The following is a 27,814-nucleotide window of genomic DNA, read 5'->3' on the forward strand; positions in this document are numbered from 1 at the left end:
ATTATCTACCTCGGAGAGCTGTTATAAGGATCTAATGTGATAATGGATAAAAAGTGCTACATAAATATAATTCTGGTTATTACTATTAGGGTTGTAAAAAAACAAAACAAAACAAAAAACCTGTTATGGTAGCTTAATTCCCCTTGCTTCCTATTTGAGATGGGAATATTCTGGGCCTTAGCTGTTTCTTGCTCTAAAAATTGAGAATCAGCATGGAGATTAATGGGGCCCACCTGGCTGAGATAGCCCAGAGAGCTGGACGGCCACTCCCCCACCCCCATTATAAGGAAGTAGAAAATATGTACTTAGTGCACCTGTGTGGGAATCAAGATCCATGAATAATACAGTTGTCAGGGAAGCCAGTTTGTGAATAAATTTGTGTCCAGTTTTTTAAACCTTTTCTTAAAATAAATTCTTTAGAACCTGATGCAATGAGGCAGTAAACAAATTATATAGTTCCTTAATTTACCCTTTGATGAGAAAAAAATGGAGAGTTATTTAGAGAGAGAGGGTGCAGCGGGTACTTGTGAGACAAATACCCACTGTAACAGTCCTTGTGAATTGTCCTAGTGGGAAAAGCCTTGGTTTTGGAATGGAGACTGTTTAAATCAAAATCCTGATTCTGTTGCAATAAGACCATAGGAAGTTTCTCTCCACCTCTGGGGCCTTAGTTTTTTCAAGAGTAAAATGCGAGGTGCCTCTTCTCCCTTCTAGAACCTATGATCCTACCCTGGATTTGTCTGTTAGCATCATCTATCATGTTAGATGTGGTCCTTAAGATTGGAATTTTGTTCTTTAACTTTTCAGAGTTTTGTCTGAAAGTTTCAATAGCTAGTGTTTTTTTTAGCAGGACAAATTTTATTTAAAATTTTATTTTTAAATATTTGTCTGTTTACGTGATTCATTTTCTTTCCCTCCCAGAGCCGACAAACAATTCCACTGGGCTGTACAGATGTCACTTAATACCTATTTCCATATTATTCATTTTTGCTATATAGCAGTTTTTTTAAGGCCTATGCCCCAAATCACATACCCATATATACATGTGTCAAGTGATGTCATATGTTTTGCTTTTGCATTTCTACTCCTATAGTTCTTTCTCTCAATGTGGATAGCATTCTTTTACCTAAGTCCTTCAGGAGTATCTTGGCTTATTGCATTGCTACTAGTAGCAAAGTCCATTACATTGGATTTTTCCACAATGTTTTACTTTCTATGTACAATGTCCTTCTGGTTCTGCTCATTTCATTCTGTATCAGTTCATTGAGGTTTTCCCAGTTTGTATGGAAAACCTCCAGATTATCAATCCTTACAGCGCAATAGATTCCATCACCATCATATATCACAGTTTGTTTAGCCATTCCCCAATTGAGAAGCAATTCCTTGTTTTCCAAATTTTTGCCACTACAAAGAGTGTGGAATAGCCAGTGTTTCTGTACCTTCAGAAGTCATCACAAGTTTGCTTACAAAATATTGAATCACTGATTTGGAGAGCCAGGGGAGGCATACGGACCAGGAGGCCTGTTGGGGAATTCTGAAGACCTAGATCTAAAACTGACTTCAGCATTTACTAGTTATGAGACTTTGGGCAAATTGCCTCATTCTGAGTCTCAGTTTCCTCTTTGGTCAGATGGAGTTGCAGAGAGGACTCAAGCATTGGTTGAAGTGGATGATTTTTGATATTCCATGACTAAATGGTTTCTACTGCTCCTCTGAGCTTCATGGAATGTGTAAGCGTTGCAAATGCCTATATCCAATAGTCATTTGCTTTTGCAATGCTTACACATTCCAGGAAGAGAACTTAGTGGTATGTCCACAGTTCCTAGAAATTCAATTTGTTTTGCAGTCAGTTATCTCAGCTTTCCTGAGTGGAGTCTCTAATCCTTAGAATTTCATAGTTTTCCAGTTAGATAAAATTTACTCATTGGGTCAGTTTCTACTAGTATTGTTCTCATATCTGCCGGTCCCTCATTTTTCTCCATTCAGAATCCAGTTCTACTTCTGTAGTGCTCAGTGGAATTTTTTTTTTTAATGAAAAGAGTTTACTATAAATGCTCTTATGACTCTGTCTTAGTAAAAGGGAGTTCAAAAAGGGAAGGAATGACAGAGGCCCCCTCTAGTGTAAAGGAGAGCTAAAAGAAAAAAGCTTGGTAAATGTTTAACTTTTAAACATAGTATAACTTAGCCTATGACCTTGTAAGGATGAGGAGACTAAAATGACCAGAACACAGGGCATGGAAATATGGAATGTCAGACTAGAAAAAAATCATGGAACCTGATAGACTTATAAGAGGTAGAAAGGACATCAGTGATCCATTGAGTTCCTTTTTTTTCCTTTGCAGTACCATTTTCTCTGGTCATGTCTATACAGTCTCAATTACCTAAATAATAAAAGAGTAAAACCTTTCTCTGTCCTGAAATACCTAGATTAAGCAACTGATTTTCACTGATAATTGGGGTTGTGTTGCATAGTCCTGAGCCTTGAACTTCTAAATTTGCACATTTATGTGTATAGGGTTGAGTGCTAAATGCAAATAAAATAGATGTGACTCTGAGTCTTGGGCTTTCTTTTTCTTTTCTAGTGATATTTCTTTGCTACCAAAACCTTCAAATTTTATTTCCTTTGGAGATGTTAGGCAGCATTTTCCTTAGTTTATAGAGTTAGAGAAGTTTTTCTATACAAACCTCTGACTTACAAAGACCCAGGTTTCAGGGCTTGCTTGCTTTGAATTTCTGCTGAGCTGAGTTGGGGCTGGTACTACCCAAGTTAGTCTTGCAAAGCTCTAAACAATAGCATTGCACATAAAAGTACCTAAAAGACTACAAGCACATAGGCAATAATCTCTACCACCAATCCTCTGCAAGTGATTTACAGTCCCATGAACAGGCAAGCACTAGAGTGATACACAAATAGTAAATTACTGGGAGCTGGATGGGTTGGTTGCATCCAGGAGATTTAGCAGGGCTTTGAATGTGAAAAGCTATATTTAGCTTCAGAGTAGAACATAGTGCTCATAATATTAATTTCTAGGCTAAGTTTCATAATTATCTTCAACATAAAATCTAAACTAAGGACATCACAGGAGGCCAATGATGGGGACAGTGATGGTCATCTTCCAACCAAGTTATCTGATTGCATGTGACCAGGTGTGCATGATCATTTTTTCTTCATTAGCTAATGGGACATGCACACTAATGAAAATCCTCAGAAAAGATTGGTTAACCAATGTGAGAAATACTCTTTAGCTCTGTCTGAGTTCCACCATAGAGAATGGATTCTTTTCTTCCATCTAAAAGTTAAAGTCAAAATGGAAATTGGAAGGGACAATGTGGACTATCTAATCTAATCCATACCCCTTGTCTCATACTTGGGGAAACCAAGGCAGAGAAAAAGAGATTTGCCTAGAATTACTACAGCAAAGGAGTGCAGTGTGTTGCACAGAATGGAGACCCAGGCTTTAGTTCCCTCTGTCCTACCTACTTGGTGTGTAGCCTTGGGAAAGTCCTTTTCTTTCTGGCCATTAAGATGCAGTGTAGAGGGCACAGGGCCTGCAGTCAGGAAGGCCTGAGTTCAAATGTGGCTTTAGACTCTGCCTTGTTGCATGATGCTGTACTAGTCTCTTCACTTCTGTCTACCTCAGTTTCCTTGATTGTTAGGTGGGATTGATAATAGCACTTACTTCCCAGAGTTACCATGAGGATCCAGCAAGATAATATTTGTAAAATGCCTAGCAAATACCTGCGTGGGCACTTACTAAATTCTTATTTCTTTCCCTCCTCCCTCTTGGTCTCTCTTTCCTTATCTATAAAATAAATATGTTGGACTAGATGATATTTAAGGTTCCTCAATTTAGACCCTGAGTCTAAAGGCTTTCTCCCTAGTCTGCATACAGTACCTCCCCACTTTTGACCTCAAAGGCTGGTACTAGACTTCTAAGTAACATGTGCTTTGCTGCACTTCTTCCAGTGCAAGTAAATTTCCTGGTCATAATAGTGAAGCTTGTATTTTTATTTTTTCAGCTGCTTTGCCCACTCTCTGTGACGTAGGTTGATTGATAGAGTGGCTTCATATTAGGAATTGTCATTTATCTCATGTAAGTGGATCCTGAGTCTCACTGGAGTGGTTATTCTTTTCAGCTAACCTATTTTTTGTTTCTTATTCATGGCTTTCTATAAGTCCTTCTTATCTGTCCAATGACCTGAAGGTTTTCCTCTGCTTCTTATATATTGTGAGTAATTGGTATGATACCTTTTACTCCACATTTCACACACAAGTCATTTCTGGTAGTGCCTGGTAAGTCAACTTACTCCCACAATTCATTTTTCCATTGACTTTTGGGCCACTAATGTTTTAGTTCTTGGACTTAAGATAATAATAAAAATAATAGCTATTTCATATCATATGCATTCCTTCAGTGAGCATTTAAGTACTGCTGGTGTCCAGGCATAGGCACTGAGAATGTAAAGACGAAATCTTCCCTCAAGGAGCTCACATTCTGCTGGGAACAGACAAAGGGGAGAATATTGCTAGAGAGAAGTCAATACAAACCTAGACAATGTAGATGAAGTCATGTGTAGGAGAGTACTGACAACTGGGATGGGGACTGAAGGCAGAACATCTTGGCTAAACTGCCCAGTTTGTGAAGGAAGGTCATTTGAAACCATTCTGAAAAGAACAGCTAGAGCTAGAATGTGAAGGGCTTTCAGTGTCCAACAGACAGGTTTGCTGTTGATCCTCCAGGTGATCGGGAACTTACAGAGATAAGCAACCTGACATGGTCAGGCCTGAGTTTTAGAAGACGGATTTCTTTAGTGTCTTAAGATTTATAAAATGCCATTCTCACAACAACCTGTGAGATCATATTATTACCCCTATTTTACAAATAAGGAAAATTGAGACTCATGGTGGAGAAGTGATTTTCTCAGTGCACAGAACTAATAAATGTCAAGAGTAAGAGTTTCCACACCAGCCTTCTGATTCTTTCACCTTGTAGCTGCAGAGTCACCACCATTACAATATGCCAATGGCTACAATTTCAATTAATTGTGAAGAATTTAGTTAGATGATCTTTCCTGTAGCATGCAGCTCTGGAAACATCTTTTGACATGGGGTCTAGGCTGGGCTAAGAACTTTCTCTGGAACCTGCTGTGAAAAATTAAGTGTTGCTTCTCCTTTCCAGGCCAAATATGATAGTACTTGGATATTGGCAACTTCAATTTACATTAATATCATATGATTCAGTTTGTATGCTAAGACATAGACATTGGGGGTCACTGATTCTAACTACCTTAGTGATTGTTCAGCCTCCTCCCTTGATCTGTGAGGCCCAAAGAAGCACATTGATTGGCCCAATATCACATAGCTAGTAATTGGCCTACTCCCATGATGCAGACCGTCTCAATATTTTGAATTTCTAGTTCAGTATTTTTTCCCTCCTACTATGCTTCCTGCAGCAAGTTGGAGAAATGTCAACCTTCTTACTCCAGTTTGCATCCACTCAAAATCCAAAAGAAACACAAAAAGGACATTTCAAGGCATCCAAGGAATTTTACTAACTGGATAATCAGGAAAATCCGATACTCATGTGTGGTACTTAAACAAGTTAGATTGGACCTTAGTGATCACATAATCCAAATCCTTCCTCTTACAGAGCTAAAGTTCAAAGACTTACTTCCAAGCTGAGCAAGAACTTTCAAGTTCTTCTTTCTAGGTTATTCATCTGAGAATGGTTTGGCCTCTTAGTAGGAAGTAGCAATATAGGTACAGGGGGAAGGATTTTGAGTCCCTTCAGTCTTGTCTGATTCTTCATGATCCCATTTGGGGTTTTCTTGCCAAAGATACTGGAGGGATTTGATATTTTCTTCTCCAGCTCATTTTATAGATGAGGAAACTGAGGCAAACAAGGTGAAGTGACTTGCCTAGGGTCATACAGCTAGCAAGTGTCTGAGGCCAGATTTTAACTCAGAAAGTGGAGTCTTCCTGATTCCAACCCTCTCATCTCTCCCAACTAGCTGCCCCAAGGGAAGAAAACCTACCCTGTTAGAACTGTTCTTGCCTAAGCTTGGCCATAGAGTTGATTGTGATTAAGAACAAGTAGAATCTAGGATTCTTAAGGTTTGAGACCTGTTTTCGTTTGGGGCCTTTCATCAACCTCTATCACAGCACCCTGCTGGTGGACACAATAAATTGGAAATATAACTCCCTAGGGATTTGTTTGGTTATCCGGAAAATGGAGAAGATAAATCCTGTTCAATATCCTCTTCATATATTGTTGTGAAGATCAAATAAGCTAATGGGAGAATATTAGAACTAGAAGACACTTTAGAGATCATTTCTGATTCCTTCATGACATAAATGAAGACTCTAAGACCCAGATTGTGGAATAATTTGTTGTCATTATTACTACATAGTATTTGTATGTAATCTTTTTTGGAGTGGTCATTTTAGTTCAGGTTTTTCTTATGCCTGTTCTATGTGCTGGGCACTGTGCTGGGTGTTGGAGATTAAAAAGAAAAAATAAAAAGACAGTCCCCAAGGTGTTTACATTCTTTTAGAGGATATGACATCTAAATATGATAATTTAAGAAGCATGGAATGATCAAGAAAGGTTTGAGGGAAAGATGACGCCTAAAGCTGAACTTTTAAGGAATTTAAGGATTCTGTGAGTTGGTCTTCATATTGGAGGGATTTGATTAAGGACTTCTCATACAGGAAAAGTTTTAATTAGAAGCAAGGTAGGTCAAATTTGGCTGAGTTCCCTCCCTTACCCATGAGAAGGCAAGAAATAAATACCCATTATACTTAGGAAGTCATGCAAAACATTTCCACTTTAGTCATGTTATAGGGAGGGAAAAAAGAGAATAATATTAAGCAATTATGGCACTTAACATTTTTAAGGGCTTTACAAATTTCAAACTCTTGTGTTTTAGAATGTGACCTAGGGATTTCAGGGAGCTAATTATCTCTAAGGAACATCCCTCTAACACAAGAAGACTGGTAATAAGTTGTGGGTATGGCATGGAGGAGAAAGCAGGTGACTTAGTAAGAAATAGACAATGATAGTAGTAGCCTGCAAGTATTTTGGGGAATGTAAAAATAAAAAACTCAGTTCACTTCAGCATACGTTTATTGAGTATACAGTATGTTCAGTGCCTTCTGCCTTGTGGCAGATGGGGGCAGGCCTGGGTTTTAGAAGAATCTGTTAGTGTACTATAGACTTGGTCCAGGTTTGTTTCCGATTTGAGGATTACCTTCAGAAAGTGAATCACTAGGAGAGAATTTTTTTTTTAACCATAGAAACTCAAGATTGCTACTGAAGTGTTACAGGTCTTTGATGTAGAAGGGCCTATACATACAGAGCATTATGGTGGTTGAGGGTAGAGGAGATCCTTGCAGAAAATTTTGTTAGCACCTCTAGAATACAGTGTTCTATATTCTAATTTGTTTGTGCTATTTAGCTCCATGAGGATAAGAATGTTGTCTTTTGCTCATCTTGGTATGAGAAGGGAGAGATTTCAACTGGCAAGAAGGGTTGTGGGAGACCAATCCAGATATGTGCAACAGCCTTGAGAGACCAACAGAGCAGGGGGCATGAGCAGGATAGTAGTTACAGAGGAAAATGGAAAGGAGAACAAGAAGGAACCAACTCCCCTCCCCCCAAAAAAGGGAGGGCGGAGGAAAGATGAGGGGGGAGGGGATGGATACCTGGTAGGAAAAATACTGCCAAATTTTTGGGAATTCTGGTTAGAGAGTCTCCATATAACTAAGATTAAGCATAAGAGTCAGTTTGCATTTTCTTTTTTGCTGTCAGATTACAATTGATGTAAGCCTTTGACACCTGTATAGCTCAAGAAATTTTGGTCTCATTCCTGCGGGCAGATAACCTGTCCCTGGTCTGGGTGGCTTGAGTCTTTTCAACTTCTTGAGTAAGCCCCAAAATGGAATTCCTTTTTGGGTTTCCCTTGAAGATGCTATCTCTGGTCTCTGCCTCCTCCCACATAACAAAAAATCCATAGTTCCTAATGTCACTGACTGGTGAGGTAGCAAAAGGTGTAATAATGGTTTGTATTTCTATAATATTGGTTGGATCACCTGTGAGGCTCCTTCCAGAATGACTTAAAAATTAAATCCTCTCTCAGCCCTTTCTCACATTTCTTAGCTCTGTGGCTTAAGATAAAGGATATTTCCCATTTCCTTTGGGAAGATAGCAAAAATTTTTAGATATCTGAAATCTAACATTACAATTATACCATTGCTGTCAGGCTAAGGAATACTGGTTCTTTGATCCTGCTTCTATACTGTATATAAAAAGAGCTTTGCAAACAAATATGTAAATGTGAACTATTGTTCTTGAGTCTTTTAAGATAACAAAGTTGTGGGAGACCTGGTAGGCATTGGTGGGTGACAGTAGAGTTCAATATATTACCAGTGATAGACTTGCACATGAACGTTGAAATCAAAATCGAAATATCTTCCTCCATGAGAATGTGAGCTCCTTGAGGGCAGGCTCCCTGATACTTTTCTTAGTATCCCCAATACTTAGCTCAAGGAATGGTACATTAAAGTGCTTAAATAAGATTGTTGACTACCTCACTAAGTGTATAGAGGAGTTGTAATACACAGTGATGAAGATTTGCCTCCTCTGACTGAAATGTTGAAGCATAGGTTAATCTCACTCTTGATTTATTTTGTTAATTCCTTCATGAAATCAAAATGCTGCTAGCACAGTGGTCTTTGAGAATAGACCAGATTTCCTGCCTGCTTAGAGTTTAGAATTAGGTCAAGGTTTCCTACCTTTGAGAACCTTACATTTGTAATATTTCATTCTTCTTCTGCATGCTCTCCCTTCATAATAGCTTTGTGATGTAGGTAGAGTAGGCATACTACCCACAATGGGTAGTCTCAGAGGAAAGAAATGACCAGGCAAGGGTTGCCCAGAAGGTTGTAGTTGAGGCAGAAAAAGCCCTGACAACACTTAAGACCCCAGGGCTTCTGACCTTAGTTCCCATGGCTGGTACTGTGTGCCATACACTTTTTCCCAGGTCCATTAGTAAATTATGTGGCACTGGCACATAGGACTTTAATGTTTGCCAAGATCTTCCTTCAAAACAGCCCTGTGAATTAAGGTAGTATCAGTATTTTCTTCACTGTATGGATAAGGACATTGAGGAACAAAGACATGCATAGATCCCAATAACATTAGAGTTCAAAGGGTTCTTACAAAGAATAGAGTATAGTCCCTTATTTTTGAGGTGAGAAAACTGAGGCCCACTGAGGTTAGGCAATTTGCTCAAGGTCATACAATAAGAAATAGTGGAGCTGAGACTTTTAACAACAGCAAACATTTACCCTTTATATTGTGAAAGGTCCTTTCTTAGACACCAAGGTCCCAAAATGAAATAGTTCCTCAGCTCTGAATTCTGCCTTTGTAAGGGGAATACAGGGTGTCCCAAAAGTCTTGGTGCAACCCCAAACTATTAAGACTACTTTTGGCACACCCTATATAGACATATCTAAGCAAGTACAAGGTAAATTGAGATGGGAGGGAGGCACTAACTAAGCCACTAATCATGAAAGTGAAAAGTAGCACCTAAGCTAAGCATTAGAAATGAGGATTACCAGAAGAAGAGATGGTGAGGGACTAGGGATGTGCATTGCAGATGTCAGACAGATGGGAAATGGGATGAAAGTTTCTAAGAACATTTACTAATTCAACCTGGCTAGAACCTTCTGTGAATGAAGGGGGAATAATAAGAAGTATCAGGAAAGGTAGATTGGGACCAAACTTGGAGGTTTTCAGGTGACCCAGGTGTTTTGAATCCAAATCCTGTGGTCTCTAAGGCAGATATAGAAGGAAGTAAGAAACATGTATAGGGTGGGGAGTGAGTGGGTGGGAGGAGAGGTAGCATGAAAAGGTGCACCTATAGTACAAGTTAGTGATATGGCCATTTCCTGCCTTCAGTAGCTGAATTCTGTGGCCACAGTTCTAGGTACTTTCTAACCTAAGGACATGGATGCAAAGTGATGTTTGATGTTTCTCTGAATAATGACAAATTTACAGGTCAGCAAGCAAGCACTTTTGAGCAAGATTCTTCAGGTAAGCTCTTCATCTAGGCTGTTCCTTTTTCTTTCTGAGTTGTCTCTGTTTTCAGTGACTAGAGATATGGGGGTAGGGGAAGCTCAGACAGATCCTTCTATATTACACAGAGGTATTTTGTGTATCTCTGGCTTCCCAGGCCTACTAAGTGTAAATAAACTTGCAGGAAAAATGAAGAGTAACTTGTCTTTCTGTCCTCTTGCTCCCTGTACAACATGGGCCCTGGGCCTCTCCAAAACCTGCGCACATGGTTTTAAATGGGCCCCTCATATGTCCATATAGAGTCACTTTGCTCTCTGGTTCCCCAGAAAGTTTCTGGAGCCCTGTCTCAGGATCTGGAGGCTTCCTTCTTACTTAGTTTTTGTATGCCTGTGTTTTTGCACTTGAACGGATAGTATTTAGCATAGAGATAATACCCTTTCAAAGCATGTGGACCTCTATAAGCCTTTTCTCCTTTTCTCCTCCCTCCTTCTCAGTTGGCCTACTCTGGTTTCATTAATTCTACTAGTTGTGGTGTATTTATTTTTACCAGCCTGATCACAACCCTATGGTTTGGCTTAGAGCCCAAAGATGGTGGTGTTGAGGATAGTAAGTGGAATACATTTGATGCTTAGGTACCTTTTTTTCTTGTGAAGGTGGGTATGTTTCCAGTTTGAAATTTTATATGCCCTTGTGAACCAGTCCCAAACAGAACAGTGGACTGCAAGCTCAAGCCCTTGGTCTTTGGGGAAGCAGTTTCAGACCTTAGGAATGGTTTCCCAGAAGGCAGTTTGAAAAGCAGGTTCACAGCTTAGCCCCTGGGATCAGAGCTGGATATACTCTCACATAGAACAAATGGCATTGATCAATGGCTGAGAGACTGGTCTCTACAGCTAAGTTACATAGACTCTAATAGTTTCTCAGAAAGTGCGAGGAGGTTGTTTTCTACCATATAATGGTTTGAAAGTAATAAGATTTCTGGTGATAAGCCTTGCATTCTCTTGCTTGGTTCAGCAGAAACCTTAACCATGTTTAATTAAAAGCTCATTGGGCTGCTGTGTTTACCTCCCCCACCCCCCTTTCTTTTCTATCAAGTCACTCTGCTTTCCCTTAGGAATTTAATCCTTATATCTTAAAGTGCATAGGAATCAACTTTCTCCACCAGAGTACCCCCATCCTTGTTGGCCTGGGTGAATACAACTACTAGGGAAGGTTAAGGAATGTCTTGTAAATTCCAGAAATCAGATTTGGATCTCTATACCTAGAATAAAGAACCTCAAAATACCGAGTCCAACCTTGGTTTTATTTTGGAAAAGCTAGCCCCTAGGACAATCAATTATAATAGTTCCTTTCCCAAACCCATTTATCATGAGGATCCAACTGAGATCCTCATTGTCTTAAAGAGGAGGTCAGTTAGATAGAATCTGACTTGGGAAGATCTGGGAGGGTGATGAAGCAAATGCCCCAATAACTTGTTGCCTCATTTGCATTGCTGACACTTATTTACTATATGACCTTGGATAATACGCTTCAGTTTGACTATAAAAAGGAGATTATTATAGTTCCCTCCCAACTTCTCAGGTTCACAGTGAGTCAGTGCTTTTTAAAGTGCTATAGACAATCACACGAGGTGCTTTTATTTCTATAAAGATAATACTTTTCATTTGTATAATACTTTACATTGACACATTCTCATATATTATTATCTTTTATTATCAATAGTAACCCACTTGTATAAAGCATTTTAGGGCTGACAAAAAACTTTTTTCACAGCAGTCCTGTGGGCTATAGAAGGATCATTTTCTCTTACTTTATAGGCTCAAGGAGGCCATAGAATCATAGAACCTATGGGCTGGAAGGTAACAAGCTTCTTCCCTTTTTGGGTGAAGAAAATGGAACCTTAAACACAGGAACTGCTCAAGGTTACATAGCTGGTTAATGGTGGAGCCCTGATTCGGAACCCAGATCTTCTGACATTGTCCCATCACATCCTGCTATCTGAACTGAGGACAAATAGCTAGTAATTGACACAGGATGTGGACAGAGGTCTCTAGCATCAAGTTTAGTGTTTCTTGAACTCTGGCTCTAAGGCAGTAATGGGCAACTTTTTGAGCTTGGTGTGTCAAAATTCACCAAAAAACAGCATAACTTGGGTGGTGTGTCACTTCAAGAAACAAACATCCTCCTTGGCATGCGGCCCCATAGAGAATGGGGCCGCATTTAGCCACGTGTCATCGAAAATGGCACATGTGTGTCATAGGTTTGCCATCATGGCTCTAAAGACATAGTTCCTCTCCTTGTGATGGGGGATAAAGCATGCAAATATCTTCTACAATGGTAGATCAGCACAAAAATGTTCTACATGATCTGTGAAAAAAGGAAGCGGAAAGATAGACTCTTAAGCTTTCCTACCACTACTACTACCATTTCTTACTCATGCCTATGGAAACCCTTTTTGTCCTTCAGGGCCCACTTCAAATGTCATCTTCATGAGACCTTCTCTGATATCTCCTTTCTTTCCCTCTCCTTCCTGATGATTAAACTACTCTATTACATAAGTCTTGGGCACAGGATCTAGTATTCCAAGCAGCAGTATCCTATGGCATACTAATCTTTCTTGTTGGAGTACTTTTCTAGCAAAAAGGGTTTTTTTTTTGTTTTTTTTTTTGTTTGGAGATAGGTGAGACTGGTGGAGATTTGTACATCTAGAGTAGATCATCAGATCATGGTATTTGAGGTTTAGAGGATTATAAGATCATAGTATTTAGAATTGGAAAGGGATCTTACTGATCTAATTGCCTAAAGACCTAATTTTACAGGTAAGGAAATTGGGGCTTTTAGTGCCTTGACCAACATCAGCATATTGCTAAGTAGCAGAGCTGGGATTTGAACTTAAGCTTCTTCCAACTCTCAGATTCCAGGAATCTCTTCTTTTGATTGAATATAATATATTTGTGGTATCTCCTTGGGAAGGAAATAAAGATCCGCATCAGACTTCTCATCTTTTCAATGAGAGTATTTCAACTTTGAGACTGTGGTTGTCACTGCACCAATGTTTGTTTCGCCTTCTTTCCCATCTGAACTAGAAGCCATGTTTATTTGTTCAGTTTGGGAGCTGAGAAGTTTTTGTCCTGACTCTGGAGCTCAGGGTGGAGAACATTTGAGAAATGAAGCTCAGGCCCCCACAGATAAGGAGATAAGGCATTACTTAGATCTCAACAATGCTAAGTAAGGAGTAGGTTGTCTTCTTTACCTGAACAATTACTGTGATGCTGAGAATTTTGGATTCCATCTGAAACTTGGTGCTTTGACATGGAAAAGGAGCAGTTAAGGAGGGATTTGGGGATCAGGAGAGCCAAATCCAAACCAACTTTTACAAATTTAAAAACCATTCCAACCACAGAACTGTTGGGTGTGATGGAGGAGGGGATATGGGTGGGAAACTGCTCTCTGAGATGAGACTAAGCAATAAGTGGCTCATTTCAAGGAATATGGTATCATAAAAATTTAAACTTAACAATATACTTGATTTTAAATTTAACCATTTGTACAATAATTATATTACTATACAAATTACAGGGTGAATAGAATACTATATAACTGGCATCCAATTTTTATTGGCTTCTTGAATGCATCAGGCAGTGGAGAGTGAAAGTTTTTTTAGGATACACTAACCTGGACCTTTGGGAGTTTCCTTTAGATTCAGAAGGTTTTCTGAGTCCTGCATTTGTTATAAACCCTTCTGACTTTTCTATCTTACCACTTCAGATAGTGTGGGGGGGGAAAGGGCTGAGAGGAGAGGAGTGATTTGGTATCACTAGACAAGGTAGTCTTACCCACTCACCCCCCTGTCAAAAAAAAACATTTTCTTATCATGACCTTCCCCCTCATTATTTTATAAAGCTGTATTATGTTGGATCCAAGCAGGTTAAAAGATATTAGTGTATGAAGGGTTACAGCTAGGGGTGAAGGTTTTGAGTACAGAAACCAGGTACTGTATAATCATATCCTGTATTCTTTTCCTGATGAATGATGACTTTTTGTCCATTGTATTCAGTGTCTGGGCTTGTCAATGTTAAGGAAATGTTAAGGAAGAATTGATGAGCCTGGTACCTGTTTAGAGCAAGTGCTTCAGGGGAATCTTAAAAAGAAGGAACACTTTGCTGCTGGAGCATTTTAGAAATGGCACAGTTCACTATCTCCCCTAGTTTGAGAAAGTGTTAAGTGGCTCGATTACTGACAGTCAGATCTCCCTCCCTGTTTTTGGTGGGGTTTTTTAGTTGTTTTAAACCATCCCATGTCAAGAAATCTGCTTCTTGGTAAGTTCCCCCCCCCCCCCCCCATTTTCCTGTAAAGAGTTGTCAAGTATGAACAGATGATTTCTAGGTAGACAGAACCTTAAAGATCACCTTATTCAATCTACCCTTTGACCCAGCCATAGCACTGCTGGGTCTGTACCCCAAAGAGATAATGGACACAAAGACTTGTACAAAAATATTCATAGCTGCGCTCTTTGTGGTGGCCCAAAACTGGAAAATGAGGGGATGCCCATCAATTGGGGAATGGCTGAACAAACTGTGGTATATGTTGGTGATGGAGTACTATTGCGCTAAAAGGAATAATAAAGTGGAGAAGTTCCATGGAGACTGGAACAACCTCCAGGAAGTGATGCAGAGCGAGAGGAGCAGAACCAGGAGAACATTGTACACAGAGACTGACACACTGTGGTATAATCGAACGTAATGGACTTCTCCATTAGTGGTGGTGTAATGTCCCTGAACAACTTGCAGGGACCCAGGAGAAAAAAACACCATTCATAAGCAAAGGATAAACTATGGGAGTGGAAACACCGAGAAAAAGCAACTGCCTGAATACAAAGATTGAGGGGACATGACAGAGGATAGACTCTAAATGAACACTCTAATGCAAATACTATCAACAAAGCAATGGGTTCAAATCAAGAAAACATCTAATGCCCAGTGGACTTACGCGTCGGCTATGGGGGGTTGGGGGGGGGGGGGGGGGAAGAAAATGATCTATGTCTTTAACGAATAATGCTTGGAAATGACCAAATAAAATATATTAAAAAAAAAAAAAAAGATCACCTTATTCAATAGTAGTAGTAAAAGTTCCTACCAGTACAGAGGAGGAAATTGAGGCAGGGAGGGGCAGAGACTTTGACAATGACAAAAGTTCTAATAGTAGAGTTGGGATTTGAATCTGAATCCTTTGAATCCCAATCTAGTGCCCATTCCACTGTGCTAACCAGCTGCTCTCATAGTAATAAAATTCAGGTCTTCATCATACTTCTGGACTTAGCAGTGGGTGTCAATGATATTACTGCTTTAGGAGGGACTTTGGCATCAGTGGACAGATTCTTCCTTCCAGTGCTCAACTGAAGTTATTACTGAGTAAAAGGCCCAGGAATATCTTCTTTTTTATACATCTGCAGTGATCATTCTAATATCTCACCTGGTGCTTCACTGGCCTTTTGGAGATCTATGGGTTTAATCCTTCACCTTTCTGGCTTTGGAAATTAAGTGTTTGGAGTAGCTAAGTGGCTCAGTGGATAGAGTACCAGGCCTGGAGATGGAAGGTCTTGGGTTCATATCTGGCCTCTGACACATCCTAGCTACGTGACTGGACAAGTCACTTAATCCTTGTTGTCTAAGCCTTTGTCACTCTTCATACTTGTATTGATTCTAAGACAGATGGTAAAGGTTTAAAAAAAAGAAGAAAGTGTCTGAGGCAGGACCAGGACTTGAACTCAAGTCTAGTACTTGAATCACTATCCCCCTGACTGCTGCTTATTACCCTTTGGAAAGATTACTCTAAAAAATAGTCTTTTTTTTTTTTAATTTAAAATTTCTAAATTTATTTATTTATTTATTTATTGGTTACAGTACTCACTTTATTTCTGGGTATTACTTGTGTCCTTGATCAGAACCTGTTTCCATGTTGTTGTTTGCACTAGGATGTTCATTTAGAGTCTACATCCCCAACCATAACCCTTCGATTCATATATTCAAGCAATTGTTTTTCTTTGGTGTTTTTACTCCCACAGTGTTTCCTCTGAATGTGGATAGTGGTTTTTCTCGTAGATTCCTCCAAGTTGTTCAGGGTCACTGCATTGCCACTAATGGAGAAATCCATTACATTTGATTGTGCCACAGTGTATCTGTCTCTGTGTACAATGTTTTCCTGGTTCTGCTCCTCTTACTCTGCATCACTTCCTGGAGGTTGTTCCAGTCTCCATGGAATTCCTCCACTTTATCATTCCTTTTAGCACAATAGTATTCCATCACCAACATATACCACAGTTTGTTCAGCCATTCCCCAATTGAAGGACATCCCTTCATTTTCCAATTTTTTGCCACCACAAAGAGCGCAGCTATGAATATTAAAAAATATATTATTCTAATCCCTTGCCTTCCTTTTTTTAAAGGACCTGTGATTTCATTGGTCTAGAAAACTCCCTGAACTAATGCAGGCTGACATATGCTCTGCAACTTAGTCTTAGAAAGGAAGGGAACAAAAGGGTTAAATGCTTTGGCCATGGCCACATAACCAGAATGTATCAGAGAAAGAATGTAAGCCCAGGTTTTCTCTTTCTTTCCTTTTTATTTCTTTTCATTTTTTGAAGTTGTCAAACATTTTAAGAGTTATATAGATGAAAACTTTTTTTTAGAGCATTTGTTAGACAGCTGGTGCAGTGGATAGAGTACTGGACTTGGGAACAGGAAAGGAAGTTAGGAAAACCTTAATTCAAATCTAGCCTCAGCCATATATTAGATGTGTGACTTTGGGCAAGTCCCTTTACTTTGCTATGTAAAATGAATATAATAATAGCATCTCCCTGCTAGGGTTTTTTTTAGGATGAGATAATATTGGTAAAGCTTTTGCAAACCTTAAAGTACTATAGAAATGCTAGCTATTACTGTGAATCTTCATCTTTTCCTTCTTCCTTTCTCCTCCCCAAAAAAGGAAAAAACCTTCATAACAAATGCATTATCAAGCAAAACAAATTCATGCCTTGATCCTGTCCAAAAATGTATGTCTTATTCTGTATTTTCAGACTATTGTCTCCCTTTTGGGGGTAAATGGTATGTTTCATCCATCAGAGTTCTAAAATCTTTCAAATTTGTTTTTTGTTGTATTGTCATTTTAAAAAAATTGGTCTGGTTCTGCTCATTTTATTCAGCATCTGTTCCTAGAATTCTTCCTTGTTTCCCTCAGAAACTGCTCATTTCATCATCTCTTATGGCACAATAATATTCAGTCACATTCATGTGCCATCATTAATTTAGCCAGTTCCAATAGGTGGGAACTCCTAACAAGAAAAATTCAGAAGCTACAAGCTTCTGAGGTTCATGAAGCATTTTCCTTACAGACAACCCTATGAAATAGAGAGCATGAGTATTTTTATTTCTGTTTGACATATGAGGAAACTGACTCTCAGGAGGATGAATGATCTATCTGGTATCTTTTGCTAATGGGCCTCTAGGCTGGGGCTTGGATCCATGCCCTCCTGACATCCATGTTGATGCTCTTCCCACTCCACTCCATAAAACCTAAAATAATGTGTCTTTGGTTTTTCCTTCCTGTCCAGGACACATGTGGTTTCCCAGAGCAAATGTCTCACTCAAGTGAAAGTGGTTTTTTGTTTGTCTGTTTGTTTGTTAAAGCTCTGACATGTCTTCCTATTTTCGGAAAGATTTGGTAACTTTGGCCTCTTGTGTGACCCATTTTGCAACACTGTGATTCTGAGCCAACTGCTTTAGAGCCATTCATGGGCTCTGAGACTGAGCCTTACAGATGTTTGTATGCTGTCAGACCTCTCCTGACACATTCATGGCAAACATGGCAGAACACAAAGGAATTAGAGCAACAGCCTGTGTAACAGCTGGCCAGACAGGCAGCACCAACAGTGTGGCAAAGCACTTGTAGAATGGGGTGGTGACTGACTTTGTTAGGATCCATTGGCAGGAGGGCAGGCCAGAGTCTCTTTTACCAGTATCCATTGTTATGGGGCAGCTAGATGGTTCAGTGGATAGAACTCGAGGCCTAGAGGCAGGAGGTCCTGGGTTCAAGTCTAGCTTCAGACACTTCCTAGTTGTCTGGGCAAGTCACTTGATCCCAATTGCCTAGCCCTTACTGCTTTTCTGCCTTTGGGATTAATATATAGTATTGATTCTAAAGTAGAAAATAAAGGGGTTTTTTTCCCAGTGGAATTACTTATTGGCTATGGTGGGGGGAGAGGAGGAAAAAACCATGAATTGTGTAACCACGGAAAAATATTCTAAATTAATTAATGAAATAAAAATTTTTTAATTCTAAAGAAAAGAAAAGAAGGTGTTTTTTTTGGTTGTTTGGTTGTTTTTTTTTTTTAATGGATACAATGTTTAAGGCAATTGTGGCCTACATTTGGCATTTATGAACTGAGAGAGTGGGAAAGGCTTTCATTAGACGCTGCTCCTATTGAATTCATCTTTTCAAATCTAGGTCCTTTAGTGACAGTTGGTATAGGGATGTCAGACTTCTTTTTCTTTAAAAAAAAAACTTTACCTTCTTTCTTAGTATCAATTCTAAGAAGAATGATAAGAGTGAGGTAGTTGGGGTTAAGTGACTTGACCAAGGTCATATAGTTAGGAAGTGTCTGGGGTCAGATTTTTGAACCCAAGTGCTCTCAACTCTAGGTTTGGTGCTCTATCTACCATATTTCATAGCTCCCCTGTCTTTTTCTTAAAGACTCTGATCAGGTCCCTTTAAACTGGCTCTCATTTCCCCCAGGTGAAAGAGATCACTTCCCAAATTTTCCTAGGACATTTTCCCTGACTCTCTCCTCTTCTTCCCTGTTCTCATTCTGCCTTGTATGATACTTAATTGTGTCTATGTCCTTGTAAGCTCCTTGAAGGTCTGGTTGTTCTGCTCTCTGTTCTCTGCACATGTAAGACACTTAGTCAATGCATTGCATCAAATTGTGGGTTGGAAAACACAAGGGCAGGGGGTGGTGCATCTTCCTATCTTGCTACTGGCTTCTCATAAAATGAATTGCTTGTTTCATCTCTCCTTTCTTTAGGTCACAGATCCAAAGCTGAAATTCAAACTTAGTTCAGGTCTTTAATCTGAGACACAAAAAAGGTCTGTGGCATTGCTTCCTACTTGAGAAAGACTTTGTTTCAGATTGGGCAGAATGGTTCTCTCCTCCTTACTAGTTGATTTTTCTGTCTCTTTGGAATTATTGAAGAGAAATTGGATAACATTGGTTAATCACCATAGATTCTTTAAAATCCAGCCCTACTGAGAGTAATATTTAAACACTGTAAATAACCTTGGCCAGCCACTGCCTTTTGGATCAGAGAGTTAGCAGTGTTCAAAGAGGGAGGGATGATCAATTAGGTAGAGCATATATTACATCAGGAATCCACATTTCATATGAGAGCTTGGACTAGATTAAAAAACTTTAGATTGACAGAGAACATGAGTTCAGATCTCAGACCTACTACTTCTACCTAATGGTATCTTAGATAAGTCTTTTTAGGAAGGAAGGGAATATCTATTAATCAAGTGCTTACTATGTGCCAAGCTTTGTGCTAATAAGTATTTTACAGATTTCATCTTATTTCATCCTCACAACAACCTTGGGAGGTAGGTGGTGCTTAATAATCCTTATTTTACAGTTGAGGAAACTGAGGCAGAGGTTTGGCCAGAGTTGTTTGATTTTTTTTTTCTAATTTATTTAATTAATTTAGAATGTTTTTCCATGGTTACATGGTTCATGTTCTATGTTCTTTCACTCTCTTCCCCCCTCCCGGAATCAATGAACAATTCCACTGGGGTTTTTTTTTTGTTTGTTTGTTTTTTCCCAAATGCATTAAGGAAGCTTTTATTTAAGAAACTTTGCTGTGAGTCTTTCTCCCTGTAAAGTAAACCATCTCTTTGATAATATAGTCAGAGTCTAATTTAGCTTGTATTTAAGTCAGGGTTTTTTGGTTTACAGGATTTTTTTATACTAAGGCATTCATGCTGCATCTGATCACAGAAAGAATTAGAAAATTTTGCATGAACTTCATTGGTCTGAAGTTGCTCTTACCCATTAAGATTTTTTTGTTTGTTTGTTTTTGTTTGTTTTGTTTTGTTTTTAACATTATTTTATTTGGTCATTTCCAAACATTATTCATTGGAAACAAAAATCATTTTCTTTTCCTCTCCCCCACCCCCTCCACTGGGTTTTACATGTATCATTATTCAAAACCTATTTCTATATTAATATCTGCAATAGAGTGATCATTTAAAGTCAGCATCCCCAATCATATCCCCATCGAACCATGTGATCAAGTAAATATTTTTCTTCTGTGTTTCTGTGATGTGGATAGCATTCTTTCTCATAAGGTCCTCTGCATTGTCCTGGATTATTGTATTGCTGCTAGTAGAGAAGTCTATTACATTCAATTGTACCACAGTGTAGCTGTCTCTGTATACAATGTTCTCCTGGTTCTGCTTCCTGGAGATTGTTCCAGTTCACATGGAATTCCTCCAGTTTATTATTCCTTTGAGCACAATAGTATTCCATCACCATCAGATACCACAATTTGTTCAGCCATTCCCCAATCAAGGGACACCCCCTTATTTTCCAATTTTTTGCCACCACAAAGAGGGTGGTTATAAATATTTTTGCACAGGTCTTTTTCCTTATTATCTCTTTGGGGTACAAACCCAACAGTGGTATGGCTGGGTTAAAGGTAGGCATTCTTTTAAAGCCCTTTGGGCACACTTTCAAATTGCCTTCCAGAATGGTCCATCAGCAGTGTATTAGTTACATAGTTTTTGAGACCGTATTTGAACTAAGGTCTTCCTGTCTCCAGGTTTCAACCCTGTAGTCTGTGTACTACCTTTGCTTCTGGGTTTATTTCTTCCTTTAAAAATGGAGGGATTTGTCCCTCCTAATTAGAGAAATGCAAATCAAAACAACTCTGAGGTACCACCTCACACCTAGCAAATTGGCCAATATGACAGTAAAGGAAAATAATAATGTTGGAAGGGATGTGGCAAAATTGGGACACTAATGCATTGCTGGTGGAGTTGTGAATTTATCCAACCATTCTGGAAAGCAATTTGGAATTATACCCAAAGGGATTTAAAGATTACATACCATTTGATCCATTATATTAGGTTTGTTTCCAAAGAGATAAGGAAAAATACTTGTACAAAAATGTTTATAGCCTCCTTCTTTGTGGTGACAAAAAATTGGAAAATGAGCCAGTGTCCCTTGATTGAGGAATGACTGAACAAATTGTGATATATGTTGGTGAATGATGAACTGGAGGAATTCTATGTGAATTGCAACAACCTCCAGGAATTTATGCAGAGTAAAAGGAGCAGAACCAGAAGAACATTATACACAGAGATGGATATGCTGTGGAACAATTCAATGTAATAGACTTTGCTACTAATAGCAATACAGTAAGCCAGAACACTCCTGAAGGACTTATGGGAAAGAATGCTATCCACATTGAGAGAAAGAACCATGGGAGTAGAAATGCAAAAGCAAGACATGACATCACTTATCATATGTATATATGGATATGTGATTTGGGGTTTAGGCTTTAAAAGATCATTCTATAGCAAAAATGAATAATATGGAAATAGGCATCAAGCAATAACATTTGTATAACCCAGTGGAATTGCTTGCCGGCTCTGGGAGCAGGAAAGGAAAGAAAATGAATCATGTAAACGTGGGGAAATATTTAAAAATGAATTTTAAAAAATTTAAATGGAAGAATTTGGACTAGGTGATCTCTTAAGGTCCCTTCTACCTCTAAGTCTTAACCAAATGGGATTTTATAAATCAACCATTTCTAACAGTAGGTTGGAATATTGCCCTCTGGTGGTGCCTGCAGTGCCAGCCTCATTCACTCCCCCTTGGCTATCTCCCATAAGCTCGAGGAACTAGCTATTCCTTTACTTTTAACAACAAAGCTGTTTTTCCCATTATGTCAGCACACACTTATGTCATTATTCCTGTGCTGAAATTCATTTCACTATTGGATACTTTCTCCTTCCCTAGTCCTGAACTTTGGGAGAATTAAAACAAATGTCTTTAAGGAATTTAAAATCAAAACCCCTCACTCCCCCTCTACAGTACTATATCACCCTTAGGATTACCCCAGGTAAGTCATGGTTGCAACTGTCATTGTTTAATGTTGGCTTTGATCCTTCCCCTCATCCTCCTTCCTCAGATGAGAACATCTGGGCCAGTACTTCCTGCCTTGGAGAATAACAAGTTTGGTCATGAAGTGTCATATTCTGCATGTCTATTTAACACCACACCAGAGCAGGAACACCCCCCCCCACCCCCACCCCCTACTCTGAATTGAAGCTAAGTTCTTACTTAGCTCTCTGCCAGCAGCCTGTCACTGCTGTGAAACATTTCCAAATGATTCCCAAATACAGGAATTCTTAGGTTAATGGCTTGAATTTCTCTTCCCTTTACACTTAATTAAGCTATTTTTTTGCCATCTAAGTAATAAGCATTTGCCAGGTAAGCACTTAAGCCACCTGGAGCTATTCACTTGTCTCTTAAATATTGCAAAACTTGATAGTCATGTGTACAGAGTGTAACTAATCCTAGCTTTTCCCTCTTCCACACAAAAGCAGTTGCCTAGAATGCTGTCTGTGGTCTTCTGCTGCCACAACAATTCCCTATTGTTTCTTGGTGATCTAAACCTTGAGCTCCTTTGGGATTCTGATACTTCACTTGTTGGTGTTGGCTTGGTGCCACTCAGCAAGATTCAAGTTGACAAGGAACTGGGAAGTGGTTATAGGTTAGTACTTTCCTGTTCACTTTTTATTGGTAGCTCTCAGACTCTTGATAAAATCATAAAAATCATCCTGTGCCTTAAAAAATGAAGGTCCTTTATTCTAAAAGAAGTCAGCCATAAGGTCCTCAAATAGTTGGCGAGAAGTTCAAGTCCTCTTTTTGAGACTTTTGTGTATGACTTATTTTGCAGTGGGTTTTGACTAGAGAATGTCTAATGAGTTAGCTCTAGACTACGTCTGTGGATTCTTTGGCAGGGTATGGAAGATGCCCAGATTTCCTTGGAATAGTGGACAAGACAAGGATAGATTTTCAGTGTGATCTTTTCCTTGTAGAACAGATACTAAAAATTCCTAATTGATATGAAAATTTGCTTTTTGGAGTGATATTTTAGCTGACATTTTACAATGCTTTGTGGTTTACAAAATACTTTACATATTTTCATTTGGCCTTCAGAACAGTCCTAGAAAGTAGATTATACAAGTAGTAATACACTCTTTATGCATGAGGAAATCGAGGCATAGAGTAAGTAATTTATCTAAAAGGAATCTAGATCAAAACTCCAGAGTCCTGGGAACCAGTAGTTCTGTAATACCACAGTCACCTACTCCTCCAGAGTTCTTCTATGGTAGCTGTTTTAGTTGAAGTTCTTTGGTAGTCACTGTAAAACAAACTGGGGAGGAGGTAGGCAGAGCTTGTTGCTACATATTCCAGGGTTTATCTGACCTGGTGGAAGCCTTTTTTTTTCTCTGCACAAAAATAAGTTTTCAACCTGAGTGAATGAGAAATAGATTAAAATTTTGCAGAGTTGAATTAGAACTTTATGGAATCTTCAGCAATATGATCTTTGCTGTACCTCTCTTTATTTCTAATCTCTTGGATGTATGTTTATTCCATAGTTACCAGAATGTCCACTGATGGAGGGTTTGGCAGTACCAGCAGCAGTGATGCTCAGCAGAGCCTACAGTCCTTCTGGCCTCGTGTCATGGAAGAAATCCGAAATTTGACAGTGGTAAGAAAGAAGGGCAACCTTGTTTGCCTTGACAGGCTAGAAAGATAGACAAACTCCAGTATGAGGAAAGAGACTAAAGGCAAACTTGACACTCCTTCACTTAGATTAAAAACAATAGCAACAGCACAACACAACTGTAACTTGAAAAAGATTTGGAGAGAGCTTCAGAGACTCTTAAATTCAGTATGTGTCAGTAGGGTAACACAGCAGCTACAGGAAGTGGATCCACCTTTTATACTGTGTTCCTAGAGATGAAGTATTCAGAAAGACCCAAATGCCAAGTCCACTATCCTCTGCCTAATAACAAAGTTTCTCTGGATTATTTTGCTGAGTTTTGAACATTATGTTTTAGGAGTTGACAGATAACCTGAATGAGTCTCTAGGAGATTATCCAAGGATGATGGTGGTGTCTTCATGCTCTATAAAGATTGCTCTTGGAGGAACTAGAGATGTTTAAGCCTGGAGAAAAAGAGGATTTAGAAGGGACCTTGATCCCCATTTTCAAAAATTTGAAGTGTTACATCGTGGGGGAAGGATTAGATTTGTTCTGTTTGGCAGGACTAGGAAAAATATATCGAAATTGCAAGAAGATGGATTTTTGCCTTGACTTAAAGAAAAGCTTCTTAACACACAGCATAGTTCAAAAAATGGAACAAATTGGGGGCAGCTGAGTGGCTCAGTGGATTGAGAGTCAGGCCTAGAGACGGGAGGTCCTAGGTTCAAATCTGGCCTCAGACACTACCCAGCTGTGTGACCCAGGGCAAGTCACTTGACCCCCATTGCCTAGCCCTTACCACTCTTCTGCCTTGGAGCCAATACACAGTATTGACTCCAAGACGGAAGGTGAGGGTTTTAAAAAAAAAAATGGAACAAATTGACTTGATAGAGCAAACTTCTTATCACTGTAAATTGTCTCATGGAAGTTTGTGGAAGGGATTCCTGTTCAGATACATTTAAGGCTAAATAATGATTGTCCTTTGTACTTGTTAAAAGAACCAAAATAACATCAGTACATTGGAGTCGATGTACATTGTGTCCGACTATGGCCAGCTTAGAAGAGCTACTACAGATTGAGCACAAGTATGAATCTTTGGGGTGGAGAGGTCCCTAAATTTGCTCATCTCTGGTTTCTTTGGAGCTAGCTTCTGAGATCCCTCCAACTCTCAGATTTTGTGATAAAAGTTCTCAAATGTAAAATGAGTAGTCTGGAAAGGCATTTTTTACTTTAGTTTCCAAATTCAACACAAGATTTAAAAAAAACCACACCTTTGTCTCTGACTTTTAGGGTAGGAAAATAATTGCTCACTTAAAAAGCTATTTGAAATAACGATCCTGTCAGGTAGGTATACAAATGTTTTTATTCTCATTTTACTTGAGGAAGTTGAATTTCATTAAGCTGAGAAAGGAAGAGGACAGAAAAGAACATTTGTATGTGTTCAGGCCGGCCTTTTCACACTGGAGCCATGTGACTCAATATTGCAGTGAGTACCATGGGAAGATTACTGGCCTGGCAGGGCAGAGAATGCAGACCCGCATTCTGTCAGGAAGACATGGTTCAAATCTAGTCTCAAATCCTTACTTAGCTGTTTGGCCTTCGGGAAGTCATTTAACCTACTTGTCTCAACTTCCTCAATGATAACATGGGAATAAAAGGGTTATGGGAATCAAATGAGATCATATTTTAAAGGCTCACAGTGCCTGACATAATAGATGCTACATAAATGCTCTGACAAGGACAGAAGGATGTCTAAGTGCCTGCTTTGGTCTTACCTCTCACCTTCTACATTGATTCTCCCTTTTCAACCATGTTGTACAGGTTTTCCTGGGTGTAAGAAAACACAACTTTTAGTTGTAATTTGTAGAAAGCTCCATAAGCAATGTACCATGGTGATCTTCATAGCATTGTTTTTAACAATTGCTCAGACCATCCTATCATGGCCATCAGCCTGAGGAGGCAAATTATGTGTGAAGTCTTTCAGAAGACACACCTAGAGGTCTTCTCTCCATAGTGGTCATAGCCATATCCACTGCGTTGTCTAAAGGATCCTGGCTTTCTTTATAATGATAATCATGACTTAGATTTATAGAAGGCTTGTTTCTTAACCCCAGGCTATTTCTTCACTTAGTGAAAAAGATTGGATAGTTAAGGGGTTAAAGGGGGGGGGTGTTCCCCTCTTTTCCTGTTTCTGTTTTTTGATCCCACCACTCTGTTCCTACAGTATTTGCCTGTACCATGGAGGCCTCACTGTGACCCTGGGTTTTCAAAGGCTCTGCACCAACAGAGTGTGAGCTCTAATTAGTTTTGTCAAGCCAGAAAAGCTTCTAGTCCACTAAGAGATACCTAACTATGCTATCCAGGAATCAGCCTAACAAAGTTCAGAAAGGGTCATTACCAGAAAGATGGTCATTAGGGGTTGAATCTTAAGCTTATAACACTAAGATGGCAAATATATATACCAAGAAAACCACAGATGCTTGAGGGATCGAACCAGTAAAAAAGAAACAGCACAAAAGTCTTATTCCCTTAGCTTGGGCCTCAGTTATTTCATCTGTAAAATAAAGGAATAAAACTAGATGATTTTTAATGCCCCTTCTTACTCTTTCTGTGGGGCTGGGAATATTATGAAAAGATGTTGGTGAAAATATTCTACACTGATATATAGATCACCTTTTTCTTCAAAACTTTAATTTAACTTCTAAATGAATATTTATCAGCATATTCCTATAGATTTTCTTCCTTTCAAAGAGATCTCATTTTAGGAGAGTGGCCTCTAAATCCAGAAAGGTTATAAAAATCCTACAGGGCTCAAACCCAGGGCTTCAGATTTCCAGGCCATTGTGCTTTGGACTACACTGCCCATCTTCCCTAGAAAGAAATAGAAAAGAGAACTGAGGGAAAGAAATGAGAGAACTTGAAAATGGGATGGTTTCTTTGTGATTGTGCTCCCAACAAACTGTGAAACTACTTTTAGGTTTGGGAGTCACTCTCAAAGTTACTTTTTTTTTTTTTTAAACTACCACTTCTAAGGCAGACGGGTAAGGGCCAGACAGGGTTAAGTGATATGCCCTGGAAGTGATTCGAACCCAGGACCTCCCTTCTCCAGGCCTACTAAGTTAATCTTTGTTGCTGGAGCCTCCATTCTTCTGGTACAAAGTCCTGCTTGGCCCCCTGATGTACTATACTTTGTTATTCAGAAATACAAAAGTAACCAGAGGAACTTCAGTTCAAACTCAGTCATTTGCTTTCTTCTCTGCCTTCTGTCAAAATTTGATTATGTCATACTTTGTTTACTTTTACAAACTTGTTAGCTAACAGAACAGATATCAGTGTTGACATAGAGTTGAAACAGCCAGTACATTACAGAGAGGTTAAAAGAAGACTACTTTGGGGCATTCTGTTTCTTGGGGAGAGAGAGGATGATAATAGGGTAAAAAGAGCAAGAATTTTTGTTTATGTGAGATAAGCTATCTACATTGATTGCATTAGAAATTAAAACATAAACTTTAAAATATTTATTCATGTAAAATATAATAAACCATCACATGTTAACATAAATAATGTTTATGAAAACTATTTTCCAAGACAACGAAAATGTAGTGAAAAGAAGAGTGACGGTGTTTCACACACTTTGACACATCTTTTGAATGTCTGGCTTCATAGAAGACAGCTATATTCTCATACCTCAATCTGTTGCATTGTGTTTTGATTGAAATATATGAAGAAAGTCTGATTTTACACAAATAGTTGGAAATGGAAAGGTTATTTGAATAGCTTTTTCAGATGATTGTGAATATTCATTGATGTGCCCCCCCTTTCCCTCACAACACCCCCAACTCTACTTGGAGCAAAACCTTTGAGGCAAGTTGCAATATGGGATCTGAAATCATATCAATGACCTTTTTCTGCTC

General features: G+C 39.0%; 1 protein-coding gene across 11 annotated transcripts in view; it reads left to right on the forward strand.

Moving 5' to 3' along the window:
* The window catches only part of NFYC (nuclear transcription factor Y subunit gamma), a 95,766-nt gene that overhangs the window by 34,891 nt on the left and 33,061 nt on the right, over positions 1-27,814 (forward strand). For 9 of the 11 annotated variants that reach the window (XM_056795225.1, XM_056795234.1, XM_056795233.1 and 6 more), the window contains one exon: positions 23,793-23,905. In XM_056795225.1, the coding sequence (XP_056651203.1) occupies positions 23,801-23,905 (105 nt within the window). In that variant the 5' untranslated portion in view covers positions 23,793-23,800. Of the gene's footprint in view, positions 1-8,877; positions 9,127-22,730; positions 22,901-23,792; positions 23,906-27,814 lie in introns of those variants that run through there. The other 2 variants (XM_056795232.1, XM_056795235.1) reach the window with 2 other exon arrangements.

The sequence above is a fragment of the Monodelphis domestica genome, chromosome 4 (assembly GCF_027887165.1).
Source record: "Monodelphis domestica isolate mMonDom1 chromosome 4, mMonDom1.pri, whole genome shotgun sequence".
Classification (NCBI taxonomy): domain Eukaryota; kingdom Metazoa; phylum Chordata; class Mammalia; order Didelphimorphia; family Didelphidae; genus Monodelphis; species Monodelphis domestica.